The sequence below is a fragment of the Felis catus genome, chromosome A2, assembly GCF_018350175.1.
Source record: "Felis catus isolate Fca126 chromosome A2, F.catus_Fca126_mat1.0, whole genome shotgun sequence".
Taxonomy (NCBI): Eukaryota; Metazoa; Chordata; class Mammalia; order Carnivora; family Felidae; genus Felis; species Felis catus.
Window position 1 is genome coordinate 7,900,207 of NC_058369.1, and position 24,517 is coordinate 7,924,723.

General features: G+C 53.4%; 2 protein-coding genes across 4 annotated transcripts; both read right to left on the reverse strand.

The window, feature by feature from the left end:
- Positions 1–6,475: 6,475 nt before the first annotated feature.
- KEAP1 (kelch like ECH associated protein 1) lies at positions 6,476–15,259 on the reverse strand. 2 transcript variants are annotated; one of them, XM_023245303.2, is made up of 6 exons: positions 15,108–15,259; positions 11,977–12,662; positions 9,111–9,796; positions 7,826–8,031; positions 7,373–7,549; positions 6,476–7,212 (listed from the first exon to the last, which is right to left on the reverse strand). In XM_023245303.2, the coding sequence occupies exons 2-6, from the start codon at positions 12,613–12,615 to the stop codon at positions 7,046–7,048; spliced, it is 1,875 nt and encodes a 624-aa protein (XP_023101071.1). In that variant the 5' UTR covers positions 12,616–12,662; positions 15,108–15,259; the 3' UTR covers positions 6,476–7,045. The 2 variants fall into 2 exon arrangements, with proteins under 2 accessions (XP_023101071.1, XP_023101067.1); XM_023245299.2 differs by lacking the exon at positions 15,108–15,259 and adding an exon at positions 14,724–15,021.
- A 3,844-nt stretch (positions 15,260–19,103) lies between these two features.
- S1PR5 (sphingosine-1-phosphate receptor 5) lies at positions 19,104–23,793 on the reverse strand. Of its 2 annotated transcripts, none has more exons than XR_002738468.2 (2): positions 20,656–22,976; positions 19,104–19,363 (listed from the first exon to the last, which is right to left on the reverse strand). XR_002738468.2 is itself a non-coding variant. In XM_023245305.2 (2 exons), exon 2 carries the CDS (start codon positions 22,165–22,167, stop codon positions 20,971–20,973), a length of 1,197 nt encoding a protein of 398 aa, XP_023101073.1. In that variant the 5' UTR covers positions 22,168–22,185; positions 23,731–23,793; the 3' UTR covers positions 20,025–20,970. The 2 variants fall into 2 exon arrangements, 1 of the variants encoding a protein (XP_023101073.1); XM_023245305.2 differs by lacking the exon at positions 19,104–19,363 and adding an exon at positions 23,731–23,793 and having other exon boundaries at positions 20,025–22,185.
- Positions 23,794–24,517: the final 724 nt, after the last annotated feature.

Here is a 24,517-nt window from a genome sequence, read left to right on the forward strand (position 1 = left end):
TAAAAAATAAGAGTAATAAAAATAAAGATAAAAAACAGGAACAAGCCTAAATCAGGTAATTCTACACCCTGGGCTCCGCGAATCTTTTCTAGCTCTCCTTCTCTGGAAATAGTTCCTTTTTTGTCTGAAGCCCACAAGAGGGCGCTGCATTCCTTTTAGCCCACACCTCCCGCATCAGCCCCGATAACAGTTGATCAGGAGCCGGATCCGGCCTGAGGGTTGTGGGGAGCTGCAAAAGCATCACAAAATAAGGCAGATGGGTTGGTGGAAGCCCCGAGTTTTCATAGGTAACAAGAGCCAGTGAGGAATTTTAAGGTATGCAGGTCAAGTGCTGCGAGGTCCTGAAACGTTACCATTATCGTGCCGACTTTAACCACCTTGATAATTCTGAGTGGTGTTAAGCTGAGTAATTAGGTTTCCAGTGCTTCCCTCATTCCTATCAGCGATACTACATTTATTGTGCTCTTACTGTGTGCCAGGTGCTACGCACTGTTGTTACCCCCATTTTACAGATGAGGGAAGCCAGGCACAGAAAGGATTTGCACGAAGTGCCAGATATGGGTCTCGAGCCTAGTCTGTGGATTCTAGGGTATTCTCTCCCCCCCCCCGCCCCCTTACATTCTATCTTCTGCAATATTTATGTCCACTAATATTTATATTTTAAAACCAGAACGCACCCCCAAGGGAGAAGATATTCACTGCGTCGAAGGCACGTTGTATTGCACAAAGCAAGGGACTCTAACATCCAGAACAACACTGCCCTTCACAGAACTAACATCGTCCACTTGACCGCGAGTGGGAAGTTATCTGCTTACTGTCCCTATGAATCCTTCCTCTTTCGCCTTCATCTTTGACATGGCCTTCTAGACTGAGAATTCCCCTCAGCTTGTAAACATGCTGTCTTCTGACTCTCAGAAACAAAACCCCAAACCGTCCCTGAATGCTTTGGTTCTCTCCAACTTTCATCCAGACTTTCTTCTGCCTCTTCTCACCCAGGTGTCTCGAAAGACATGTTCTCTTCCTCGGCTTCCTTCGCCAGTTCAGTGCCGCCTTCTCAGCAACAGGACCAGTTCCAAGGAGGCGCCCCATAAACACTTACTGAAGGAATCTATTGCTTTACCTTCACAAATCGACCAAAGTGGTTCTCGGCACGATTACTTTCCAGTCCACAAACCCAGTGGGCATTTGAAGGGTTCTTTCTCAACTTCTTTGCCTTCCTTTCTTTCTTCCTTTCTTTTTTCTTTCTTTCCTTTCCTTCCTTCCTTTTTTTCCTTCCTTCTTTCTTTTTTCTTTCTTTCCTTCTTTCTTTTTCTTTCTTTCTTCCTTTTTCTTTCTTTTCTTTCTTTCTTTCTTTCTTTCCTTCCTTCCTTCCTTCCTTTTCTTTCTTTCTTCCTTTCAGAGAGCACTCTTGTGCACATGAGCAGGGAAGGGACAGAGAGAGAGAATCTTAAGCAGGCTCCACACCCAGCGTGGAGCCTGATGCATCGCTCGATGCCATGACCCTGGGATCATGACCTGAGCTGAAATCAAGAGTAAGCCGCTCTGAGCCACGCAGGTCCACCCCCACCTTTGCATTTCACCGCGTTGTTCCTTAAACCTTTTTGTGCCCAATTTTTTCTCCACTTAGCTTATGTGATGTTGCACTTTTGTTACTTTTCCTCCTGACTTCCTGCTGCTGTTATGTTTCTTGGAGCTTCTCTTCCATTAACTCTTTGATGTTTCTTGGAATGTGCCTTTAACCTGTTGTTCTTGTTATAATGGGTTTTTTTTTGTTTTTTTTTTTTTTTGAGAGAGAGACAGAGAGAGCATGAGTGGGGAAGGGACAGAGAGAGACACACAGAATCCGAAGCAGGCTCCAGGCTCTGACCTGTCAGCACAGAGCGCTGACGTGGGGCTCAGACTCATGGGCCACGAGATCGTGACCTGAGCCGAAGTCGGACGCTTAACTGATTGAACTGCTCAGGTGCCCCCATTGTTCTACACCGGTATGTGTCGCAGTGTGGTCCCTGGACAACAGCATCAGCATCAACTGGGCATTTGTCAGAAATGCAATTTCTTGGGATGCAATTGAATGAGAGACTTCTGGAAAATCCAACACCCATTTATGATTTAAAAACAACAACAACAATGTAGCAAACTGGATACAGAAGAGAGTTTCCTGAACTTGATAAAAGTTCCAGCAAAAGTTAAGGTACAGATTACAGAACATCTTTTGGCAAACATCAGATTTACTAGTGGCGGATTAGAAGCGGCCCTCTTATTATTAGGAAGAAGGCAGGGTGCATGGCTGGTTCAGACAGAGGAGTGTGTTACTCTTGATCTCTGGGTCATGAGTTTGAGCCCCACATTGGGTGTAGAGATTACTTAAATAAAACTTTTTTAAAAAAAGGAATAAGACAATTATCCCCACTATTACCACAACTAACCAACATTTCACAGATGGTCTTAGCTACTGGTATAAGGCAAGAAAAGGAAATGAGTGGTAGAACTACTGGAAAGGTGACATTACACTGTTATTATTTGCAGGTGATTTAGTTACCTGCTTTAAAAAAAAAAAAAAAACTAGAAAGAGAGAGGGAGAAGATCAATATACCAACAAGTTTCCCATATGCCAGAAATACCAATTTTAAAGGATCAAAGAGTAAAGATCTCATTGACAACAGCAACCAGACCTATAAAACTCCCAAGAAAAAACCCTTTGTGGAGTAAGTATAAAACTTTCCTGTGGGCAGGAAAGAAAAATTCTCTAAATAGATAAATCAAGTTCAGGAGTCGAGAGACCTAATGTTGTCAAAATGTTCTTTCTCCCCAACTCAATCATTTGAATGCAACCCAGTTAAAATTCTGATTTTTTGTTGAATTTCATTCATCACAGGAATAAATGATGCAGTAACAGAATAGCTCAGGTTTCTTTTTAATAGAAAAAGGGAGAAAGGAGTTATTCTATATATTAAGACATGTTATAAAACTGTAGTAATTAAAATGAAGTGGATGCAAAAATGGATATTTAGGTAAAACAGCAGAGAGTCAATAAAACAGAAGAGAGGTCCCCATGCACTTATGAGAATGTTCTATATGAGTGGGATAGCATTTCAAAACTATGCCTAAAGAAGTAATGAGTCAAGAAATTGAAAAATAAATGGTTGAACAGCAGTAGCTATCCATACAAAAAAAAAAAACAAAAATCCCACTAAATTCCTACTTGATACCATGCATACCAACAATTCCTGTTGGATTTAAAAATAGTCCAAAAACAAAACAATAATATCTGAGGGAAAAATATTACCGAAATTTCTTAATTTCTCTATTATTCAGGATTCTTGATTTTAGCAGAACCAACAAAAACAAAGTCTGGTTAACTAAGGCAGAAACAATTTATGGGTAGGAAGCTGCAGAAAATGGCGAGAACCAAAAGTCCTTCTTAAATATGACACAAAATGGGAGAAACACCGAGAGTGATACATTTGATTGTGTGAAATGTATAAAGAACTTCTAGAAACAGTGAGGATAGGGTTTGTTACCACCATTTTGGAGGACGATCTGGCAGCATCTAAGGAAAGCTGTGCTTAGCCTACAATCTAGTAAGTTCCACCTGTTAGCCCCCTGGAGCAATACACACACATTTGTGCCCAAGGAGACATGGTTAAGAGTGGGCATTTCGTCCTTATCTGTAATTCTGAGAAATGAAAAGACCTAAACATCTGTCAGTAGTGGAAGAGATAAAACACAACATGGGTAGCTGGTAAAAGGAATGTGTGTGACATCGCACATGGAAAGATCTAGAAGTCTGAGGAGGAAAAGCAAGTTGAAGAATAATCCAGGCAACATTGTGCCACTTTTGTAAGGAAATACAGAACATTACTGCATTATGTGTGTGTGTGTGTGTTTCATTTAGAGGGGGCTAGAATGGAGAGATAGTAATATTTCAGCTCAATCTATAATGCTCTAATTTTTTAAAGTTAATACTTAGGTATTTAACAAAGAGAAATGAACATGGCCCACAGGGCCCCATCTGACACCATGTTCCTACTCCCTCTCAGAGCTTCATCCAGACTTGCTTCCCAGTGCCTCAGGACCTTTGCACATGATGTTGCCTCTGTCCAGAATCTTGCCCCTCCTTTCTCCACCTAGTTGACACTATCAGTTCCTTTGGATTTCTGTGAGAAAGCCAACTGCTCAACAATGCTTTCTCAGGGCCTCTGACCTAGGCCGAGCTCCTGGCTTTCAGAAAGCTTACCTTTGAGCTTAATTACATACGTATGTTGTGATTATGAACTCTAGCTCTATGAGAAAGAGGCAGTGTCATGTTTGTTTCTTACTGTGTCTGAACACCTCACTTCACATCTGGTAGAGTAGCCATTCGAGAACTGGTTGGAAGCATTAAAGCCTAAAGGCTAGAAAAATAGGACTGTGTACTTTCCTAAAACAGTTGTATCTTGAGGCCTCAAAGCTGACACACCCCAAAACACTGTCACTTCCCTTCTGGAACTGCGGCCTCCTCAAAGGTTCTCTACCTCTGGCTGCTTAAGGCTGAAGCCACCCGGGAGCATTCCTAATTCTCTGCCCTTCTTATCAGTCTCTCCACCAGTAGAGTCGACTTCACTCCCACAACCTGATCCAAACTGCCATCCTCTCTCACCAGGCTAATGCAATAGCTGCTTGGCCTTCCCCGGTGCGCTCCAGGTCCCAGCCACGTCCACACAGCTTCCAGAGCCATCGACGTACAAATGCAAACCTCACCGTGACCCTCAGCTGCCTGCCACTTAGCACGGTTTTAACATTGCTTCTGCAGCCTCTGGCTTACCTGGAGAGTTGGCCCGGTTTCCTGGGGACTGAGGGGTTCTGGGACGCCAGGCTTCCAGTGTTCAGACCGGGAATGTCCTGGGCAACCCAGAACGAGTTGGAGGCCCTGCTCCGCTGCTAGGCTATAATCTCCATGAGGGCGGGAATCATTTGGGGCCTGTTCACTACCGTTGCCCCAGTGCCCAGCACAGCAAGGTCTTTTTTACATGGCTGTTTTTGCGGAGTTTGAAAGGGAACGCAAATACTTACCTTTGTTGGGCCAGCCGCTTACACAGGGCCTGTCGCCCAGTAGGTGTCCCAAGTACCATTTTTGCGGGTAAGAAACTGCACCGGACTGCTGATTCCCGAATTGCTTTACTGAATCCGCTAAACCTGACCTCCAGAGGGGGAAGGAGACGCCACTCTGGGACAGGCCGTGTGGCTTCCGGCCACTGAACTACATGCAAATTCCTCTGGACTCTAGGTTCGATCACTGTTTCCAGAACCACCGATCTACACACTGACCCCCACGGGAGCCCCTTCTATCCCTTCTCACGATCACAGTGGTAGAGCTGCTCGAATCTGACCTCTACCACTTAGTGGCCACGTGACCTCGGGCAAGTCGCTTCTCCGAACCTCGATCTGTAAAGAATTCAGGCTTGCCCTTCCTAGAACCCAGCACTCTCGAGCATCAAATCATGTGTAGAAACACGCTGCCAATGCTAAGAGGCTATCCAGATGTTACATTTGCAACTTCTAGTTCTCCCCCATCCACTCAGCGCAGCCAACGTAGACTTGTTTTCTGGTTCCAGGAAGCGGCCCAGCCAAGACAGCCTTCAGGTGAACCGAGTGAATGAAGCTGCACAGATGGGCAGTTAGGCTTTCCCTGGAAGGGAAGGAATCAAATGTTTCCTGGCTCAGCTACTCGGGAGAGCCTATGAAATTCCTCATAGTTGAGGTCATACTTCTTTCCTCGGTGCTCCACTCTCCCAGCACAAAGAGAGTTAATCGGCTTAAGAGATCCAGGCCAGGGACGCCTGGGTGGCTCAGTTGGTTGAACGTCCAACTCTTGATTTCGGCTCAGGTCGTGATCCCAGAGTCGTGGGATCAAGCCCTTGGTTGGGCTCTGCACCAAGCGTGGAGCCCGCTTAAGATTCTGTCTCCCTCTTCCCTGCTTGCATGCTCTAAATTGAAAAATAAATAAATAAAAGAGATTGAGAGAGAGAGAGAGATTGATCGATCGATCGATCCTGGCCATATAATGCCTTCACAGGAATTGTTCAGAAGAGACCAGGCTATATGGAGCCTAAGAACATTCCCAAGGACCCCTTTGTCTTTTTAATACCCAGGCGCCAAAACAAAACGCTCAGTCTGTGCGACTGAAGCACATAAGAATGACTGGATAGATTTTCAGTGACTTGGAAGGCATGTTGGGATGGTTTGCCTTACAACAGAGCTCCAGGGAGCCCTAAGAGAGGTGTCAAGGAGCTGGGTCATTGTCTTCAGAGCAGCCAAAAGTGACAAAGTGAGCCCTGTGTGGCTTGTCTACGGGGAGAAAGATGCCCTACATGTCAAGTTGATGGGCAGAGATAACGGGCTGGTTTCAAATTCAAAGTCGAAATCAAAGACTTGGATACATCTCAGAAGACTTCTTTCTGTCCCCAGGTTCGAGACCTCCAGCTGAGAGCCCGGGTGGAAGACACTAGTTAGTTTGTTCTTTATTTTCATTGGAAAGTTATATGGTTACTTATCAACAAAATTGACTGTCCAGGGCAGAGATATCCAGTGGTTTCTATGTACAGGACCATCCCTGGGGTCCACACCTCCGCAGAGGCCTCACCCCTCGAGGCCTCAGTCGGCTCCTTCCCAGGCCTCCAGGAACCAATCACAAAGACACAAGGAACAAAAACGGGCCCGACCTCGGCACCTGCTTTCACCCCGAGGGGAGGTGGCGGCTGCGGGTATGGGCCCCGGGCCTATTCTCAGGGAGTGGGTGCAGGGGCCTCTCTCCTGGGAGCCTGCCCTCATGCCTCCCCTGCCCAGAAAGGCTCTCTTGGACATTCCTGGGACTACTCTGACAGGCTCGTGGGTCCCACTCGGGCCTTCTTTTCTCTCTGCTTGTCATTTTAACACTGAGGCGTCTCAGCCTCCCATCTTGGAGGATAAGCATTTGCTCCGGCGCCTTTTCTTTTGCCCCTGTTTTTGTACAAAAACAACAATACTCTCAATCGGACCGTTTTTTTGCCCAGGAAACAAAAGTGGCTCAACAGGTACAGTTCTGCTGGTCGATCTGCTTTCGGCAGGGTTCCATGGTGACGGCGACACCCACGCCGCTCCGGCCGGATGTCATGTGGGTCACCTCGCTCCAGGTGTCGGTGTCTGGGTCATAACACTCCACACTGTCCAGGAACGTGTGACCGTCGTAGCCTCCTGCAGGGACAGCAGAGGACACAATCACCCCCTCTGAGGGCAGGGGAAAGAAAGAGGGGGAAGGACCCACAAGAAGCCTTCCTGCTGGGATTTGAGCCCACCCCCAAGAGACAGGGCTAATCAGTTTTCTCCACCCAGGTTTCCGCCCCCAGGGCCTCACCCAGAACGTAGATTCTTCCCTGGTGCACAGTAATCCCCAGGGCACTTCGCCGATGCTTCATGGGAGCTACAAAAGTCCACGTTTCTGTCTCCACATCATAGCGCTCCACGCTGTTCAGCTGGTCCTGACCATCGTAGCCCCCCGCAGCATAGATACAGTTGTGCAAGACACAGACTCCTAAACCGTACCATGCAGAGAGGGTGACTCCGGGGCCTGGCATTGGGGGCCTAGCCACCACCTTCTTGGGGGCGCCTTCCCCGCTCCCCTCTCCCGGGAGACCCTTTAGAAACAAAGCCGCAAGAGAAGAGCTTGGACTCGGTCAGAATCTAGCTCTTGTGTGTGTGCCACAGGGTTTAAGATCAAAACAGGAAGCCTTCCCCAGGCCTGGCCGAGTTGCATTCTCAGGAGTGGGAGGGTGTCCCTCCACCGTCCCCTCCCGCAGCCCCCACCCACCTGCCCCACTTCGGATGGTGTTCATGGGTGCGATCATCCGCCACTCGTTTCTCTCTGGGTAGTAACATTCGGCTGAGTTGAGGCGGTTTGTGCCGTCAAAGCCCCCGACGGCATAGAGCAAACGGTTGAGGACAGCCACTCCCACCCCGATCCTTCGAGTCAGCATTGGGGCCACCAGGTGCCACTCGTCCCGCTCTGGCTCATACCTGCAAAGGAAGGACAGCGACAATGGCAGTCGTAGCTGACCTCGGGGGAACACGTACTGTGACCCGATATTCTGCCAGTTCTGTGGGCACTCGGGCTCTTTCATCCTTCTAGCTATTCTCTGAGGGAAACTGAGGCTCACAGCCATCATCTGTTCAAGGTCACGCGTACGTGTGTTGCACGCTGGTGGCCACACCCTGCCCCACGGCCAGGCCCCGTGCTGTTGTGTGTCATCCCACCCAAACCGCACCCGGCCTGTTGGGCAGGTGGTCCCCGTTGCCATCTCCCGTCACCTCCAGGTGACAAGATGGAAGCAGAGAGGGATGATATGGCATGTCCAGGGTCGCCAAGGACGTGGCGCTGGGGTTTGACCCAGCCTTCTAAGACACCAGAATCCTAACTCTAGCAACTAGGCTACCACGCAGGATGGTTTTTGTCCAAGTGTGGGGCTTACTTAAAATTCCCATTGCCCAGCCTCACTCCGAGCCCACCACCGATGCCAGGTCTCCAGCAGTGGGCTAGGGAGTTTGTTTTAACAAGTGCTCCAGGTGAGAACTGTATCCTGGATCACACTTCTGCAAGAGGAGAGGGCAGAGGACTGGCTGTGCAAAAGCAGAAAGACCAAAATACTCAGCTTCTAAACGCAGGGTCACCATGCAGTTGTGCAGGTTGTGCACTGTACAAGGGTACCATATCCCAGGGGCACCTTCCACACAGAACACCTCGTACATCTGTTTATTATGGCAATTTTGAGGCAGATGGCAGCGAGGTGTCATGGTTTAATAAAGTTAGCATTTTACAGTAACTTCAAAATCATAGAACTCTTTCCAGACCTGCAGAAAAAGAGTTGTATGAGTTTGTGACAGCCCTGTAGGCAATTCCCAGGCCCAGACACATCGTCCAAGGTCCCTGACCCTACATCTCTCGGGAATTTAGCTTCACCTGGAGGCGTCCACTCCCTGAAGGTAGGGCACAGAGAGACAGGCACTCGACAACAGGGGAAGTCTCCACATCCCAATGGGTTGGGACCCGGTTGCAATGGGACCCTCAGCGTCCACCCCCTCCGGGCCCTGCCACTCACCTCTCCACACTGTTGTGGTGGATGCAGCCGTGGGAGCCACCCACGGCATAGATGTGCCCGTCGATGACCCCAACCCCAATCCGATTGCGCGGCACGCTCATGGGGGCACAGGGTGACCACTGGTTGGTCATGGGGTTATAGCAGTCCAGGGCACTGGAGTCGGTGTTGCCGTCGGGCGAGTTGTTCCGGCCGCCCACGGCATACAGCAGCCCGCCCACGACGCAGCCCGCCAGGCCGCTCCGAGGCACCTGCAGGTCCGCCAGTCGGAGCCAAGTGCCATCGCTGGGGTTGTAGGCCTCCAGGTAGCTGAGCGACTGGCGGAAGTAGCCGCCGGCGGTGTAGATGAGCCGGCCCACTTTGGGCGCCCGGCAGGGCATCACCTGCGTGGGCTTGTGCAAGGTCAGCTCCTGGAAGATCTTGACCAGGTAGTCCTTGCAGCGGGAGTCCGCCTGCAAGATCTCGCACTTCTGCAGCTGCATCTGCAGGAAGCGGGGTGTCAGCGAGTGGCATCGCACAGCCCTGAGCAGCGCCTGCACGTAGAACCGCCGCTGCTCGCAGTCGTACTTGACCCAGTCGATACAGGCGTGGAAGACCTCGGACTCGCAGCGCACGTTCAGATCGTCTCGGCTGATGAGAGTCACCAGCTGGCAGTGGGACAGGTTGAAGAACTCCTCTTGCTTGGCCACCTGTAGAGGGCATTACCGTGGCAGGCTGACTCCCGCGTGCCGCTCCCCTGAGCCCGCCACGGCGGCGCGATCTGGGGGACACGTCTCTCGACCTGCCTCGGGCAGTCTCAGTTGCCAGTTTGGTAAAACGGGGATTTGAACGGTATAAACTTCACAGGTCGCGAAGATTAAACGAGCCGGTGCCACACGTGCCAGGCGTATCGGACGCAGGCACTCAGGTAAACGGGCAAAGAGACGATGTACCACGTACCTTTCTGTTTCGTTTTGTGCTTGACCTACAAGGTTACCCATTTGTTGTTTTTTTTAAACAACCTTACTTTTTCTTTGTTTCTAAGTTTTTTTTTTTTATTTTAAGAGAGACAGACAGTGCAAGTGGGGGAGGGGCAGAGAGGGAGAAGGAGACAGAGAATCCCGAGCAGGCTCAACACTGTCCGCGCAGAGCCCGACGCGGGGATCGAACTCACGAAACCATGAGATCGTGACCTGAGCTGAAACCACGACTCAGCCGCTTGACCGACCGAGCCATCCAGGCACCTCCGACCTTACTTTTTCAAAAGGGTAGATTGGCTAAAAAGGAAAAAGTAGCAGCACTAGAATGTTCTAGAAAAGTGTAGGCTCTAAAGAAGGCGGCTGAGCTACAATATGGTCCACTACTTTCTAAGTAGGTGACTTGGGCAAATACCTGAAACGCTCCAGGCCTTGGTTCTCTTCCTCTGTAAAGGGGGTTTGTGTTAGCAGCTACCTCACAGCCGGGCGAGGTAGCCAACTATATAGTAGGGTAGACAGGGGCCCAGGCAAGTATTTCTTGTCAGGTACCAGTCTATAAAAGCAATTTCAGTCAGCCCACATCAGCAGGCCACCAATGCTCTGGTAGGTACCCCAAGCCCATGCAATCCCTTTAAAGAAACATTATGCAAGCCTGTCGGAAAGCCTTTCTGGAAGCCCTAGGCCCTAGGACCAGTGCCAGAGGTCCACAGGGCATCTGGTCAACCCCACATGTGTGGTAGAGGGGAGAACATCTGTCCCTTAAGGGGAAAAATGGAAACCAGGGCACTATCTACCCCGGCGGATCCTAGCCCCTGGAGGAGGGCTTTGAACATTTCCAGGAAGAAGGGGCGCCTGGGTGGCTCAGTTGGTTGAGCCTCCGACTTCGGCTCAGGTCATGACTCACGGTGTGTGAGTTCGAGCCCTGCATCAGGCTCTGTGCTGACAGCTCAGAGCCTGGAGCCTGCTTTGGATTCTGTGTCTCCCTCTCTCTCTGCCCCTCCCCTGCTCACACTCTGTCTCTCTCTCAAAATAAATAAATATTAAAAAATTTTAAAGAGAAAGAGAGAAACAAAGAAAAAGAAAGAAAGAAAAAGAAAGAAAGAAAGAAAGAAAGAAAGAAAGAAAGAAAGAAAGAAAGAAAGAAAAAGAGAGAAAGAAAGGAACAAAGAAAGAAAGGAAATTTTCAGGAAGGCACTCTAAACCACGGGACTCTCGAAGGCTTGGGACCTGGGGTACAGCCCTCTTGGGCCAGACCTAGGGGTGGTACTTCCTCTTAAGAGAGTTGAGAAAATCCAACGCTTTGAAGAATGGAAATCACTTAGAACCGGGGTTGGCCCAGCCAGGGCTCAACAAACACTTACGATTACCATCATCCCAAGGGCACAGCCACCAGTGGGTGCCACCCAAGAATTTGGGCTCATCACTGTGATTTTATAAGGAATCTGTCATTTTATGCTCACAGCTTCCTCCACTCAAAAACGAAAATGAAACCAAGAACAGTGTAAGGACGACACTGCGTCAACCAAAGAAAACTCGTCTAAGGGTCACATCTGAGGTAGGCAGCATGTCACGGGTGTTCCATAAATATCTGCTGACGGCCTGAAGCATCGGGCCCTGCTCCGCGCACCCCAGGGCTGAGCCGCTGTCATGTTCCCTGCATGGGAACGAGCTTCATGGGTCCATCTTCGTGGGTCACTGCCTTCCCTTGACCCCAGAGAAGTCAGTGACCCACAAAGATGGACCCACGAAGTGCTCACCTTCCTCGGCTGTTTCCCAGAGTCACCCCAGGTGTGTAGACTAGGACCCCCGAACCCTGTTTTTCTCCAGCTCCCTGATCTGACCCTTGTCCATCCGTCGCTCGTCCTTCTGACACCGCCCCCAAGCCCTGCCTTACGTCTCCCCCCACCACTCACCTCTCCGAAGTGCATGTAGATGTACTCGCGGGCTCGCTGGTGCAGCTCGGCACAGCCGATCTGTTCGGCGAAGTTGGCAATGCCAATGGCGTTGCTGGGGTCCAGCTGCTGCACCAGGAAGTCGCTGCAGGCGCGGACGACACTGTCGATCTGGTACATGACGGCGCCGTTCATCACGTGGAGCACGCACTTCTCACCCATGGAGATGGAGGCCGTGTAGGCAAACTCAATTAGGCGCTCCATGACCTTGGGGTGGATGCCCTCAATGGACACCACCTCCATGCCCTGCTCCCGCAGCCCGTTGGTGAACATGGCCTTGAAGACAGGGCTAGATGAGGCCAGCACCACCTTGTGAGCCATGAACTGGGCGGCCGGCGCGTCCTCGTATTTGACCTGCAGTGTGACGTCACACAGCTGCTGGCTGAGCCGCAGCTCGTTCATGATGCCAAAGGCCTGCTTGGTGTGGTCCTCTAGCGTGTAGCTGAAGGTGCGGTTGCCGTGCTGGGAGGGCGTCACCTCGGCTTTGCACTCGGTGGAGGCGTACATCACCGCGTCCCCTGCCCCCTCGGGGCGCTGTGACCTCAGGGGAAGGAATCGGGTGCGGGCCCCAGCCCCGCTAGGCCTCGGTTCCGGCTGCATGGGGTTCCAGGTGACAAGGGACAACACCACCACGGGCACTCAGAGGCCTGGAGGAGGGAGAGCACAGGGCTGGGGCAGGGCCTGGGGTCGGGCCTCCTTTTATAAGATAAAGCGACTCCTAGACCAGTTTTGCTTCCCTAGCCCAGGTGAAGCAACGTCCGTTTGTGCTAACTGCCACATGGCCCCACCAGCCCAGGATTCCATCTTAAAAAGACGGGTCAGGGGGCGCCTGGGTGGCTCAGTCGGTTAAGCGTCCGACTTCGGCTCAGGTCATGAGCTCACGGTCCGTGAGTTCAAGCCCCGCGTCGGGCTCTGTGCTGACAGCTCAGAGCCTGGAGCCTGTTTCGGATACTGTGTCTCCCTCTCTCTGACCCTCCCCCGTTCATGCTCTCTCTCTGTCTCAAAAATAAATAAATGTTAAAAACAAAACAAAACAAAAACAAAAACACGGGTCAGATGATGTCCCTCCCTTGCTCAGAATCCCCCCCACAACTCCCCACGGCACAAAGCGTAAAACCAAACTCTTCAATGGCCTCGTAAGCCCTACACAGTCAGCCTCCGTCCCCTCTCCCCTTGGCTCACTCTGTTCCAGCTTCCCTTCCCTTCCTAGATAGAACATGTCTATTTTTTTTTTATGTTTACTTATTTTTGAAAGAAAGAAAGAGAAAGAGCATGAGCGGTAGAGGGGCAGAGAGGGGGTGGACAGAGGATACGAAGCGGGCTCTGCGCTGACAGCAGAGAGCCCGACACGGGGCTCGAACCCATGGACAGTGAGATCATGACCTGAGCCAAAGTCAGTCAGATAGAGCGTGTCTAGCTCCTTCTTTCATTCTCCTCACCAACATTTACTGAGTATCTACTGTGTGCCAGGCGCTGTTCTAAGCACTGGAAACACAGCAGTGAGAAAGGGGCATAAACTGTGCCCCCCTGGAGATGATGAGGGATGGGCCATAAGTAAAATAAGCAAGAGTTGAGTATAAATTATGGTTATTAAAAAAAAAAAAAAGACAACAGCACTTGATAGTGTGACTTGGGGCAATTACTTTAAATCACCTAGTCCAGGGCTCTGTTAGAGCTGAGACCAGAAGGATGTACACACCAAAGGGATGGATGTTCCCGGCACAGGGAAGGGCAAGGGCAAAGGCTCAGAGGCAGAATGAGAGAGACAATCTGGGGACTCGGAGGAGGGTGATGAGAGCTACTGACGACTAAAGGGAAGGTTTCCATGAAACCTGTGGAGTCTGGAGGGCCGGGCCATGAGCTGCCCTTTTGAAAGGTCCTTCAGGGAGAAGACGGGGAAATCTGCAAGAGGCTCCCCAGGTTCTCCATTTATCTTTCCCGGGCTCCGCGCACAGTCATCTCCTTCCTGTTTTATTTCCACCGCAGCACTTGTCAGAAACCGAAATGAGCTCCGAGCCCCGAGGCTTGCTCTGACGGATGGCCCAAGCCCCGGGCCCTCAGCCCCAGCGCTTCAGAAGGCAGGGAGCCCCGCGTAGGTCACGGTGGTGCCCACCCTCTCATGTGCCTCCCCCACGGCCTGCCCGGGGCCTGGCACTGCTCAGGGGTCAGTAAGCGAGTGGCTGGCTGACTGCCCGCTTCACTGTGCCTGCCAGAGCACCCTCCTCCACCGGGGCCCAGGGCGCCGCTTGACCGCCTCTCCCCGGCTGAGGCCCCTGCCCTGCCTCCTGGTCTTTGGCCAGTCGGTCGACGGTGCCCCTTGGACACTGGACACTTCCCCCCACGAAGCAGATAAGTGGGGGACTGCGCATGCCCTGCCTGAGCCGCCACCGAGGCCTGGAGAAGGGAGGAAGTGACCCCCGCCGCAGCCTTTCGACTGCCAACCCCAGGGCGCAGACCAAGCTCCCCAGCGCGCCGCGCTCCCCGGCACCCGGTCCGAGGGGCACTCCCTGGGCCTCTCGCCCGGCTTGCGTAGCTCCCGGGCCGCCCCTCGAGTCGCGCCGTCCAACAAAAGGCCGGGACTCGAGCCGCGCCCTCCGCGGGGCCGCGGGAACCCCAAGGCGACCGGGCCCGCGGCGCCCTGTTCCCCGACCCCCGGGGCCCTCCCGGCCCGCGGCGCCCGCAGCCCGGGCGCAGGCCGCCTCACTCACCCCGCCATGGCCGCGCTCGAGCTCCGCCTCCGTCGCCCAGGCCCGGGCGCCTCCATCGCTGCGCGCCGGGGGGAGGCGCGGAGCGCGCGCAGGTCACCATGACTAAGCAGAGCCGGGCGCCGGCCGTGTCAGAATAAAAGTCCCCGCGGCCCCGGGGCCTCGGGCGGCGGGGACGGCAGAGGGGCCGTTCTCCCCGCCCCCGCTCCCGCGGGCGTTGGCGGAGCAGCGCAGCCCCAGCGCGGCGACCACTACGCCCGTCACTACGGCGCGGCGCACCCGGCCGCGTGGTCGGAGCCGCCGCGAATCGGCCCCGGGTTCGAGGCCCGGAGCGCCCCTGCCTGCACCGGAGATCGGTGGACAGCCCTCCCGGCCGGCGCCGCTCACCTCGGCCCCCGCGTAGCCTCGTAGCTCTCGCCGCGAGGTGGGGATGCCCGGGGCGCCGCGGCGGCTCCGGGCACAGTGGTGCCACCCGCGCGTAGAGCTTCCGGGAAACCCGAGGGTCCGGGTCCCGGCCGGGGCGGCTCCCGCCTAACTTTCGCTGGGGGGGGGGGGGGGGGGGGAGGCCTGAGGGCGCCTCCGCTGTCGGGGGACCTTGGCTCCGGGGCCGCAAGGCCAGCGGGGTCTTGGACGTCGGGTGGGGGGCGGCCTCGGGAAGGCCTGGAAGGAGGCGGGGAGAGGGCGGGGAGGGCGCGGCGGGGAAGGAGCCGAGATTCCCCGCCCTTCCCGCAGGTGCCCGGCGCCCCTGAGCGAGGAGCGGGCGAGGGCGAGGGTACACGGCCGGGCGGGCGCGGTCCGTCCCCGCTTCGCACTGTCCCTTCCACCCGTCCGATTTCGTCGTCTCAGCGGCGCGGGGCTGCTCTCCCCGACCCGCTCTGCTCTCGCGGGCCCCACACAACCCAGGCCTCACGGTCCAGCGGCCGCAGGATCCTGCTAGAATTATTTACCTAGTTGGCTTTTCCTTGCCTTTATTTTTTAGTCACCTCCAATCTAGAGGCGCGTGAAGCTCGCCTGCGGGGGTTTGAACCCCGGCCCCGCCACTCTACCTCTGTAGGGATACTTGCATAACTCAACTTCTCCACTCTTCAGTTTCCTCTGTAAAATGGTTACTAAATACTAGCAGCCACGTGAGGACCGAATGCGAATGCTGGTGCCCAATAGATACGAACAATTGTTATTTTTCATGGTAACGGATGCTGATTCATCATTTTTGCTGATTATGATATAAAGTTAATTTTTAAATGTATTTTATTTATTTATTTATTTATTTGCACGTGCGCACAGGGGAGGGACAGAGGGGGAGAGAGAATCTTAAGCAGGCTTCGCTCCCAAGAGGGAGCCTGGGCAGAGGGGGCAACCAAAATCAAAAGACAGAGGCTTTTACTGACTGAGCCCTAGGCACCCCTAAATGTGCTTATTTTTGAAAGAATCCATCTTGGGGCGCCTGGGTGGCTCAGTGGGTTAAGCATCCAACTGCGGTTCAGGTCATGAGCTAATGGTTCATGGTTCATGAGTTCTGGCCCCATATTGGGCTCAGCCCTGATGGTGCAGAGCCTGCTTGGGATTCTCTCTATGCCCCTCCCCTGCTCTCGCTCTCTCTCAAAAATAAATAAACTTTAAGAGAGTCCATCTTAGCCAAACTATGGAAGGAGCCTAAGTGTCTATCCATAGATGAATGGATAAAGATGTGATATATATATACCTACACACACACGCGCGCGCACACACACACACACACAATGGGATATTACTCACCATAGATAAAGAATAAAATCTTGCCATTTGCAGCAACATGCATGGATCTAGAAAGTATTATGCGAAGCGAAACAAGCCAGTCAGAGAAAGACAAATACCATATGATTTCACTCGTGTGGAATTTAAGAAACAAAACAAACAAAGCAAAAGAGACAACCCAAAAAACAGACTCTAAACTATAGGGCACAGTGTTGGTTACCAGAGGGGAGTAGGGTGGGGGGGATGGGTGAAAGAGGTGAAGGAGATTAAGGAGTGCACTTATCCTGATGAGCACTGAGTAATGTATAGAATTGTTGAATCACCATATTGGACACCTGAAACGAATATAATACTCTCTTTCTCCTCTCTCTCTCTTTCTCTCTCTGCTCCTCCCCCATTTGCGCTCTCTCAAAGTAAATAAACTTACTGGAGGGGTTGTGGGAGGGAGGATGAGCTAAATGGGTCAGGGGCACTAAGGAATGTACTCCTGAAATCATTGTTGCACTATATGCTAACTAACTTGGATGTAAATTTCAAAATAAAATAAGATCTATATATATATAAACTTAAAAAAAAAGAAAACAGAACGATTTAAAAAAAAACGAGGTAAACATTAAGCAAATATCTTAATCCTTTTCACGGGCTGCATAGTATCTCACAGTGTGGATGTGCCACAACTTATTACACCAGGATCCTGTAGAGAGCCACGTGGGTTGAGTTCAATCCTTTGCCTTCCTACACAGTACTGCAATACACATCCGTGTTCATGCGTCCTCCTGCACGTGTGCAAGTGTACCTTGGATAAAGCTCTCCAAGTGGCACCACTGGCTCACAGGGTCCATGGATTTGATTTTGAGATAGGAGAGATTGCCTTCCTCCACGTTCTAGAGGTTTCCCTGTAACCTGGGCCATTCCGTTTATTCGCTGACTATGCTATAGCGCCCCTTCTGGAGCGGTCCAGAACTGCAGCTTCACTCAACAGCACCCCCTTCTACCGTCCTCTGGCTTGGATTTAATCCTAGACAGCAGGGATGTTGAATCTTGAAAATTCACTCCCAAGGCTGGAGGAATCTTTTCTTAGACCAACATCTTTTTAGCCTGGCATTTCTTTCCATTATTCACCTAGTTTTCATTGAGATGGACTCTTTTTTTCCTTGTATAAAAGACTTTATATAGAGTATCTTAGGAAGCAAACTTCCCGAGTAGAGTTGAAATTTGAATCAGTTTGTCATTTAGCTTTTCAGGAATGCATGTATATCACATATGGTAAGAATTATTCCTATGAGATACTCGTTTAAAAAAATTGGGGGGCAATCTTCAGATTCTGTGTCTCCCTCTCTGCTCCTCCCCTGCTCGCGTTCTCTCTCTCTCTCTCTCAAAAATAAATACGTTGTTGCACTATATGCTAACTAATTTGGCTGTAAATTTAAAAAACTAAAATTAAAAATAAATAAATAAACATTTACATTTGTTTTAATTTTTTGATTTTTATGAAGCCATTTTTTTGAAAGCTGGAAGTAATGTATCTTTGATTATGTCTTTTCAAAGATATACACTATTTCTTTTTTTAAGATTATTTTTAGAACTGAATTTGTTAAATTTTATTTAGTTAGTTAGTTACTACTTGTTTTGAGAGAGAGAGAGAGAGAGAGAGAGAGAGAGAGAGAGAGAGAGCAAGCCAGAGAAGGGCAGAGAGAAATCCCAAGCAGGCTCCACGCTGCCAGGGCAGAGCCCGATGCAGGGCTTGAACCCACAAACCGCAAGATCATAACCTGAGCCAAAACTAAGAGATGCTTAACCGACTGAGCCACCCAGGTGCCCTTACCTTGATTATTTAAAAATGTTTAGGGGCGCCTGGGTGGCTCAGTCGGTTGAGCGTCCGACTTCGGCTCAGGTCACGATCTCACGGTTCCTGAGTTCGAGCCCCGCGTCGGGCCCTGGGCTGATGGCCCAGAGCCTGGAGCCTGCTTCCGATCCTGTGTCTCCCTCTCTCTCTGCCCCTCCCCCATTCATGCTCTGTCTCTCTCTGTCTCAAAAATAAATAAACATTATAAAAAAATTTTAAAAATGTTTAAATAAGGGACGCCTGGGTGGCTCAGCTGGTTGAGCATCCAACTCTTGATCTCGGCTCAGGTCTTGATCTCAAGGATTGTGAGTTCAAGCTCCCAGCTGGGCTCTGCACCAGTGCGGAGTCTGCTTGGGGTTCTCTCCCTCTTTCTCTGTGTCCCCCCCAAATAAATAAATTAAAATTTTTTCATGTTTAAATTAAAAAGTGCTATGGATTGAATTGTGTTACCCCCCCCCCCGACAAAAAAGATATCATATGTTAAATCCCTAATCCCCAGTCTGATGGTATTTAGAGATGGGACTTTGAGGAGGATGAGGTCATTAGAGGTGGGGCCCCATGATGGGATTAGGGCCCTAATGAGAAGAGACACGAGAGAGCTTTTCTTGATTTCTCTATACCATGAGGATACAGCAGCAGGAAGGGAGTTAACTGTTACCAGGTCATGCCGGTACCCTCATCTTGGACTTCCAGCCTCCAGAACTGTGAGAAATAAATTTCTGTTGTTTAAACTGCCCAGATAAACGTGTTTGTCGTGGCAGCCTGAGCCGACGAAAACAGCAAGACGGCACAAAATCCGTGGGTAGGCGACAATTCCCCCCAAGATCTACTATTAAGTGAACAAAGCAAGGTGCAAAGCAATGCTAGAGTTGTACAAAGAGAGAAAAGTGTTTACATGTCAGCTCATTTATCCGCAGAACAGCTCTGGAACTTTCCAAGGAATCCCCGTGGTGATCACGTCCGAAAAGGGGAACTGGTGCTTTTCAAATTTTGTAAAATTGGAACAAGTGGATAAGTCCCCTACCATCAAAGGACCCAACGAAGGAGCGAGCTTCAGGTTCCCCTGGAAGATAAAGGAGTCTGGGGTTAGGGGTGCCAGGCCGGGGCGGCGGGAGTTGGGGGGGGGGGGAGGGTTAGGTCCAGTCCTGGGAGTGTCCAGCCTTGAGTGTGTTTGTGTTCCAGGAAATAGGTTGATTTCCGGTGCGTGTGGCCTTCAGGGACGCCCTGAGCGAAGTCAGCGGGACACTCAGGCCTCCAGGCTGGGTCAGTGGCCCCCAAAAGACACTGCTGTCTTTGTGGCTGCCTGCAGTTGTAGGGTCTCCTGGAGCCCAAAGCCCCCTGCCCCTCCCCTGGGTCAGCAATGTGACACTAGGGTCGGGAATGCATCTAGGGACATCCTGTGGCCACAGCCAGCAGGCCTGGAGCTTCTCATGGGCACAAAGAGGGCCCCCCCCCAGACAAGAATGCAGACCACCGAGGCAGGGAGCGTCTGGCTTTGCCACACCCCTCCACCAGAACCAGACATCAGGCCTGTGCTTCCTAGGGCCCCGGGGCCTGACAGTCTGGGTCAATATTATCCTAGCCCAGACACCAGGCAAGGTACTCACTGCTTGGAATTTCCTCATCTGTCAAATCAGGGTGAGGAAACCCACTTTGCAAGGTTGCAGTAAGGGTGAGAGGGGCGTCCTGGGCCTACCACTGTGGGGATGACTAGCCAGACGCAATAAGCTGTAACTGTTCTCCTTATTTTATTATATTTTCATTTTTTTACGAAGGATCTGACACCACGCTCAGAGAAATCCTGTTTCCGAGAGGAACTGGCTGAGTCTCCCACAGTCAAATATTTGGTCTGCCCTGTCTTTGGTATCCTCTCCTCTAAACCGGGGAGGGAAACTGTCCTTGATTTTTTTTTTTTCTTTCTCTCACACTCCATTTCTCGGGAATCCTGTCTGCTGTCTCCAAGATCTATTCAGAATCCACATGGTCCGAGTCCCCATCACTGCTCCCCTGGACCAATGCGGGCACCTTCACCTTGTTCTAGCTTCTACTTTCACCCTTACAGAGACCTGTGAACAGCTGGAGCATATCAAGTCCGCCTTCTGCCTCTCACCTCACTCAGAGCAAAACCAAAGTCCTCCAGGGGACCCACAGGGCTCTGCACTGTGGGTCCCATCATCTCCCTGCCTTTGTTTCTCCCACCATCCACCCCCTCCAGCGCTGCTCCAGCCGTGAGGGGATCTTTGCTTTTCATAGAACACGCAGGCATGTTCCAGCCTCAGGGCCTTTGCACTGCTGTTCCTCACCCTGAAATGCTCTTCTTTCAAGTGCCCCCAGGGCAATGACCTCTCAGCTTACATCATATGTCACCACTCCAGCAGAGAAGCATCCCCTGACCACCATCGCATCACGGTATTGCAGCTGGAATTATCTCCATGATTTCCCCACGCCGATATTGCCCGTGCCCCCCATCAGAATGTCAATTCCACAAGGGCCGCGATTCTTGTCTGTTTTGTTTGTTCACTGCTGTGGGGTTTAGCATCAATAAAGTACATTTCCCTTCATCTCTTCTGTCTCCACCACCTTCGGTTGCTTTTCCTACAAATCCCTTTATTTAAGAAGAAAAGTCTGCAAAAACAGGTCTTCGGGAGGGCAATGGCGGGCCAAAGGGCGTCAGTCTGCGGCAGGTGCCGGTACCAGGGTCCGGGCGGCTGTGGGCGCACCCGGGCCGCCAGTGGAGCCGCTAGTGTCCGGCCCGTCCCGCTGGGGTGAGGAGCGCTCGGAGCGGCTGGAGCTGCCGTCCAAGCCAGGGGGCAGCGAGCGGCTCAAGCGTCCCGAAGCCCCAGCAGCGCTCTCGGACCCCTGGGAGGCGCCGTGCCCTCTGCTGCAGGGGCAGCGGCCGCGGCGGCCGAGACACAGGAGGGCGTTGCGGAGGTCGCGGTTGGTGAGCGTGTAAATGATCGGGTTCAGAAGCGAGTTGGCCATGGCCAGACCCAGGAAGGGGTCGGCCTGCAGGAGCACGGGGCAGGCGCGCGCTGGGCACGCCACGTCGAGTAAGAGCAGCAGGAAGAGAGGGCCCCAGCACACCACGAAGGCCAGGAGCACCACGCTGAGCGTGCGCAGCAGGGCCAGCGAGCGCGGCGTGTGGCGTGCCCGAGCGGAGGCGCCCCCCGCGGCCCGGGGGCGCTCCCGCAGGCGGCGCGCGTTGGCACGCACCTGGCAGTAGATGCGCGCGTAGAGCGCACAGATGGCGGCCAGGATGCCGAGGAAGGCGAGCACACAGAAGAGCACGTAGGCCTTGGCGTAGAGCGGCAGGACGGTGGAGCAGGCGTCCAGGCGGCCCAGGCAGTTCCAGCCGAGCAAGGGCAGTAGTCCGAGAAGCACCGACACGCCCCAGGCGGCGCCCACCAGCGCCAGCGTGCGTCCCCAACGGGAGGCGGGTGCGGGTCCTCGGCGGGCCATGGTGAGGCGGCGCTCGAGCGCGATGGCCAGGAGGCTCAGCACGGACGCGGCGAGCGCCACGAAGACGCCCCCTTCACGCGCGAACCAGAGCGTGGGCGACAGGCGCAGCGTGAGAGGCCCCGACAGCAGGATGTTGGCGGCATAGACCGCGCCCGCCAGCAGGTCGGACAGCATAAGGCTGCCCAGGAGCAGGAACATGGGCGCGTGGAAGCGCGAGTGGCGCCCCAGCACGATCAGCACCGCCAAGTTCTCCAGCACGATGAGCGCGCACACGGCCAGGAACACGACAGCGTCCGCACGCAGCCCGGCGCCGGGCTGGTAGCGTGCTCCGCGAAGCTTGCCTGTGTAGTTGTAATGCAAGACGATGACCTCGCTCACCGGCGCCGGCCGCAGCAGCCCGGGCTCCATGGGCCGCCCGCCCCAAGGCTGCGGAGAGGTAAGGTGGTGTGTCAGGTCAGGAGGCTGGCAGGGTGGGGCGGGGTTTCGCAGCTCTGGGAAAGGGGCCTTAACCCCCTACCCACCACTGCACACCTCCGCTGGGGCCCAAAGGGAGCTCGGGCTGAAAAGGAGGTGGCCGTGGAGACAGGCCGACGCAAAGACACGCAGGGAATATCACGAGGGGACACGGTGACACAGAGTCCCACGGGAAAGGGACACGAAAAATCCCATAATCTGGGCTATCCAGGGGCAGATTCAATCATAAGCAGACAGGAACGCACACAGATACAGTGACACGCTGACAAAGACATGTATACACAGTCACACAAAGCAGAGGAAACGTGCACAGTCACACCCCATCAGGGAAACGAGAAAATATATTCGCACATGAACAGAGCTACATAGGCACGTACAGAGACCCAAATTCAGCCACACTCACACAGGTTGTCACGCCCACTCGTATAGGCCACAATTTCACAACCTCCACCCAGGCCCAGCCCGGAGCCCACAGCTCTACAATCTGCCCGCCTCGGCTGCACCCAGTGCCTTTCCCTGCTGAACCCCCGGCTTCCTACTTTGCAAAGACAGAGCCTGAGGGCAGCCGACAGGATCCAGATCCCACAGACAGGCTTTTGCAGAGGGGTGCACGTGTCATTAGGGTATAATAATACTTCCCAGGGGCGCCTGGGTGGCTCAGTTGGTTAAGGATGGCACTCTCGGCCTAGGCTCAGGTCATGATCTCCCGGTTGGGGACTTCCAGCCCCATGTGGGGCTCTGTGCTGACAGTAAGGAGCCTGGAGCCTGCTTCGGATTCAGTGTCTCCCTCTCTCTCTGCCCCACTCCACTTCAAAATAAATAAATAAACTTAAAAAAAAATACTAATACTTCCCATTTCACCCTGTAATCCCCCGGACAGCTCTCCCCTTAGTCCCAATTTACAGACAGGAAAATGGCTCAAAAGAAGTACCCCGCATAGAAGGAGACACAAAGGTTCTCACGCAGCTGCGCAAATACAGCTACTCAGAAACGGCCACACAGTCGTGCGAATCCCACTTAATAGATGAGAAAACCGAGGCCTGGGAAGGGGAGCCGACTTATTTGGACGTGGCAGGAACAAATGCATCCCAGACGGCCTCAGCTGCACTCAAGGAACAAGCGCAAATACAAGTCCACAGAGAGTCACGGACTCAGCCACGCTGGAGGCGGGGGGGAGGCATCGAATACGGGCAGACACGGGTTACACTCGCTCTGATGGGGACATCTCCCGCCTCGCCTCGGCTTGCCTGGCAGCAGGACTGAAGTAGCGAAACTTGCAGTGGCATGGCCCGGAGAGGGCGAGGCCAGGGGATTCCAGGCGTCCCCACCCCCATCCCCGGCCCCGCATCCAGCCCGGGAGTCGCCGGCTTCCCCCTGGCCCCCGCCCCAGGCCTCCGGGGAAACCGGAGACAAGGAGACCGGGTTAGTGGTCAGGGTAACCCCCTGCGGGCCAGGCTGAGTCCCCGCGCGCCTGGGGACCCAGTGCTGTATACTCACCCCTGCGCCCTGGTCGTGCGCCCCCCGCAGTCGCGCTGCCAGGAGCAGAGTGAGGAGACGCTGCTAATGGGGGGGGGGGCGGGGGCGGGGAGCGGGGCTGGAGCTGAGGGGGCGGGCCGGCAACGCGGACCGCTGGCCGTCGCAAGCGGTTGCCCCCTCCCCTTGGCGCCCGGGCACCCAGCCCGTGGCTGCCAGCCTGTGCCACCCGCCGCGGCACCGGAGCGCGCCCCGGCGGCGACTGGCACCGGCGAGCCCTTAGCTGCCCCCTCCGGACCTGAACTTCTTTCCCAGGGACGCTCCGTCGCGGTGGGAGGACCCGGAATCGCGGGAAGGGGAGGTTCTCTGCAGGGGCGGTCGCAGCCTGCGCCTCTTCCCGCCCCACACCAGAGGGGTCCTGTCTGTCCTCTGGGGACTGGACACTGGCCCCTCCCTGTTTCCCGCCTACCTTCCAGCTGAGCCTCCGGGCTGCACCCCAAGAACGCCCCATCGTTGAGGGACCCTGGCAGTGCAGGTTAGGGGGGTCTTCAGCAAGAGCAGCGGTGGCCTCAGTGCCCTTTCCCCAGCAGATAGGGACGCGGGGCGCAGCCCCCTCTCCATTTCTCCTATCCCACACCTGGCTTACAGCGAGTTCGGGAGGAGAAGGTGAAGGCAGGATTCTGGTGGGAACCTCCCTCTCTCCAAATGAGAAAGGTCTGGCTCCTAAGCCCTCCTGCTCCCCCCCCCCTTATTGCTTCCAACACTGTGATTTACTCATTTAACGTGTTTCTGGGCTGTGTCCCCATCAGAC

Bases quoted from the DNA above. Each gene is read 5' to 3' on its own strand.
- KEAP1 (XM_023245303.2), bottom strand. From the start codon at position 12,615: ATGCAGCCGGAACCGAGGCCTAGCGGGGCTGGGGCCCGCACCCGATTC. The intron at 9,797-11,976 runs GTGAGTGGTGGG...TGCCCTCTACAG, and splicing joins TCTACATGCACTTCGGAGAG to GTGGCCAAGCAAGAGGAGTT. The intron at 7,550-7,825 runs GTGGGTGGGGGC...GGTACGGTTTAG, and splicing joins CACCATCCGAAGTGGGGCAG to GAGTCTGTGTCTTGCACAAC.
- S1PR5 (XM_023245305.2), bottom strand. From the start codon at position 22,167: ATGGAGCCCGGGCTGCTGCGGCCGGCGCCGGTGAGCGAGGTCATCGTC.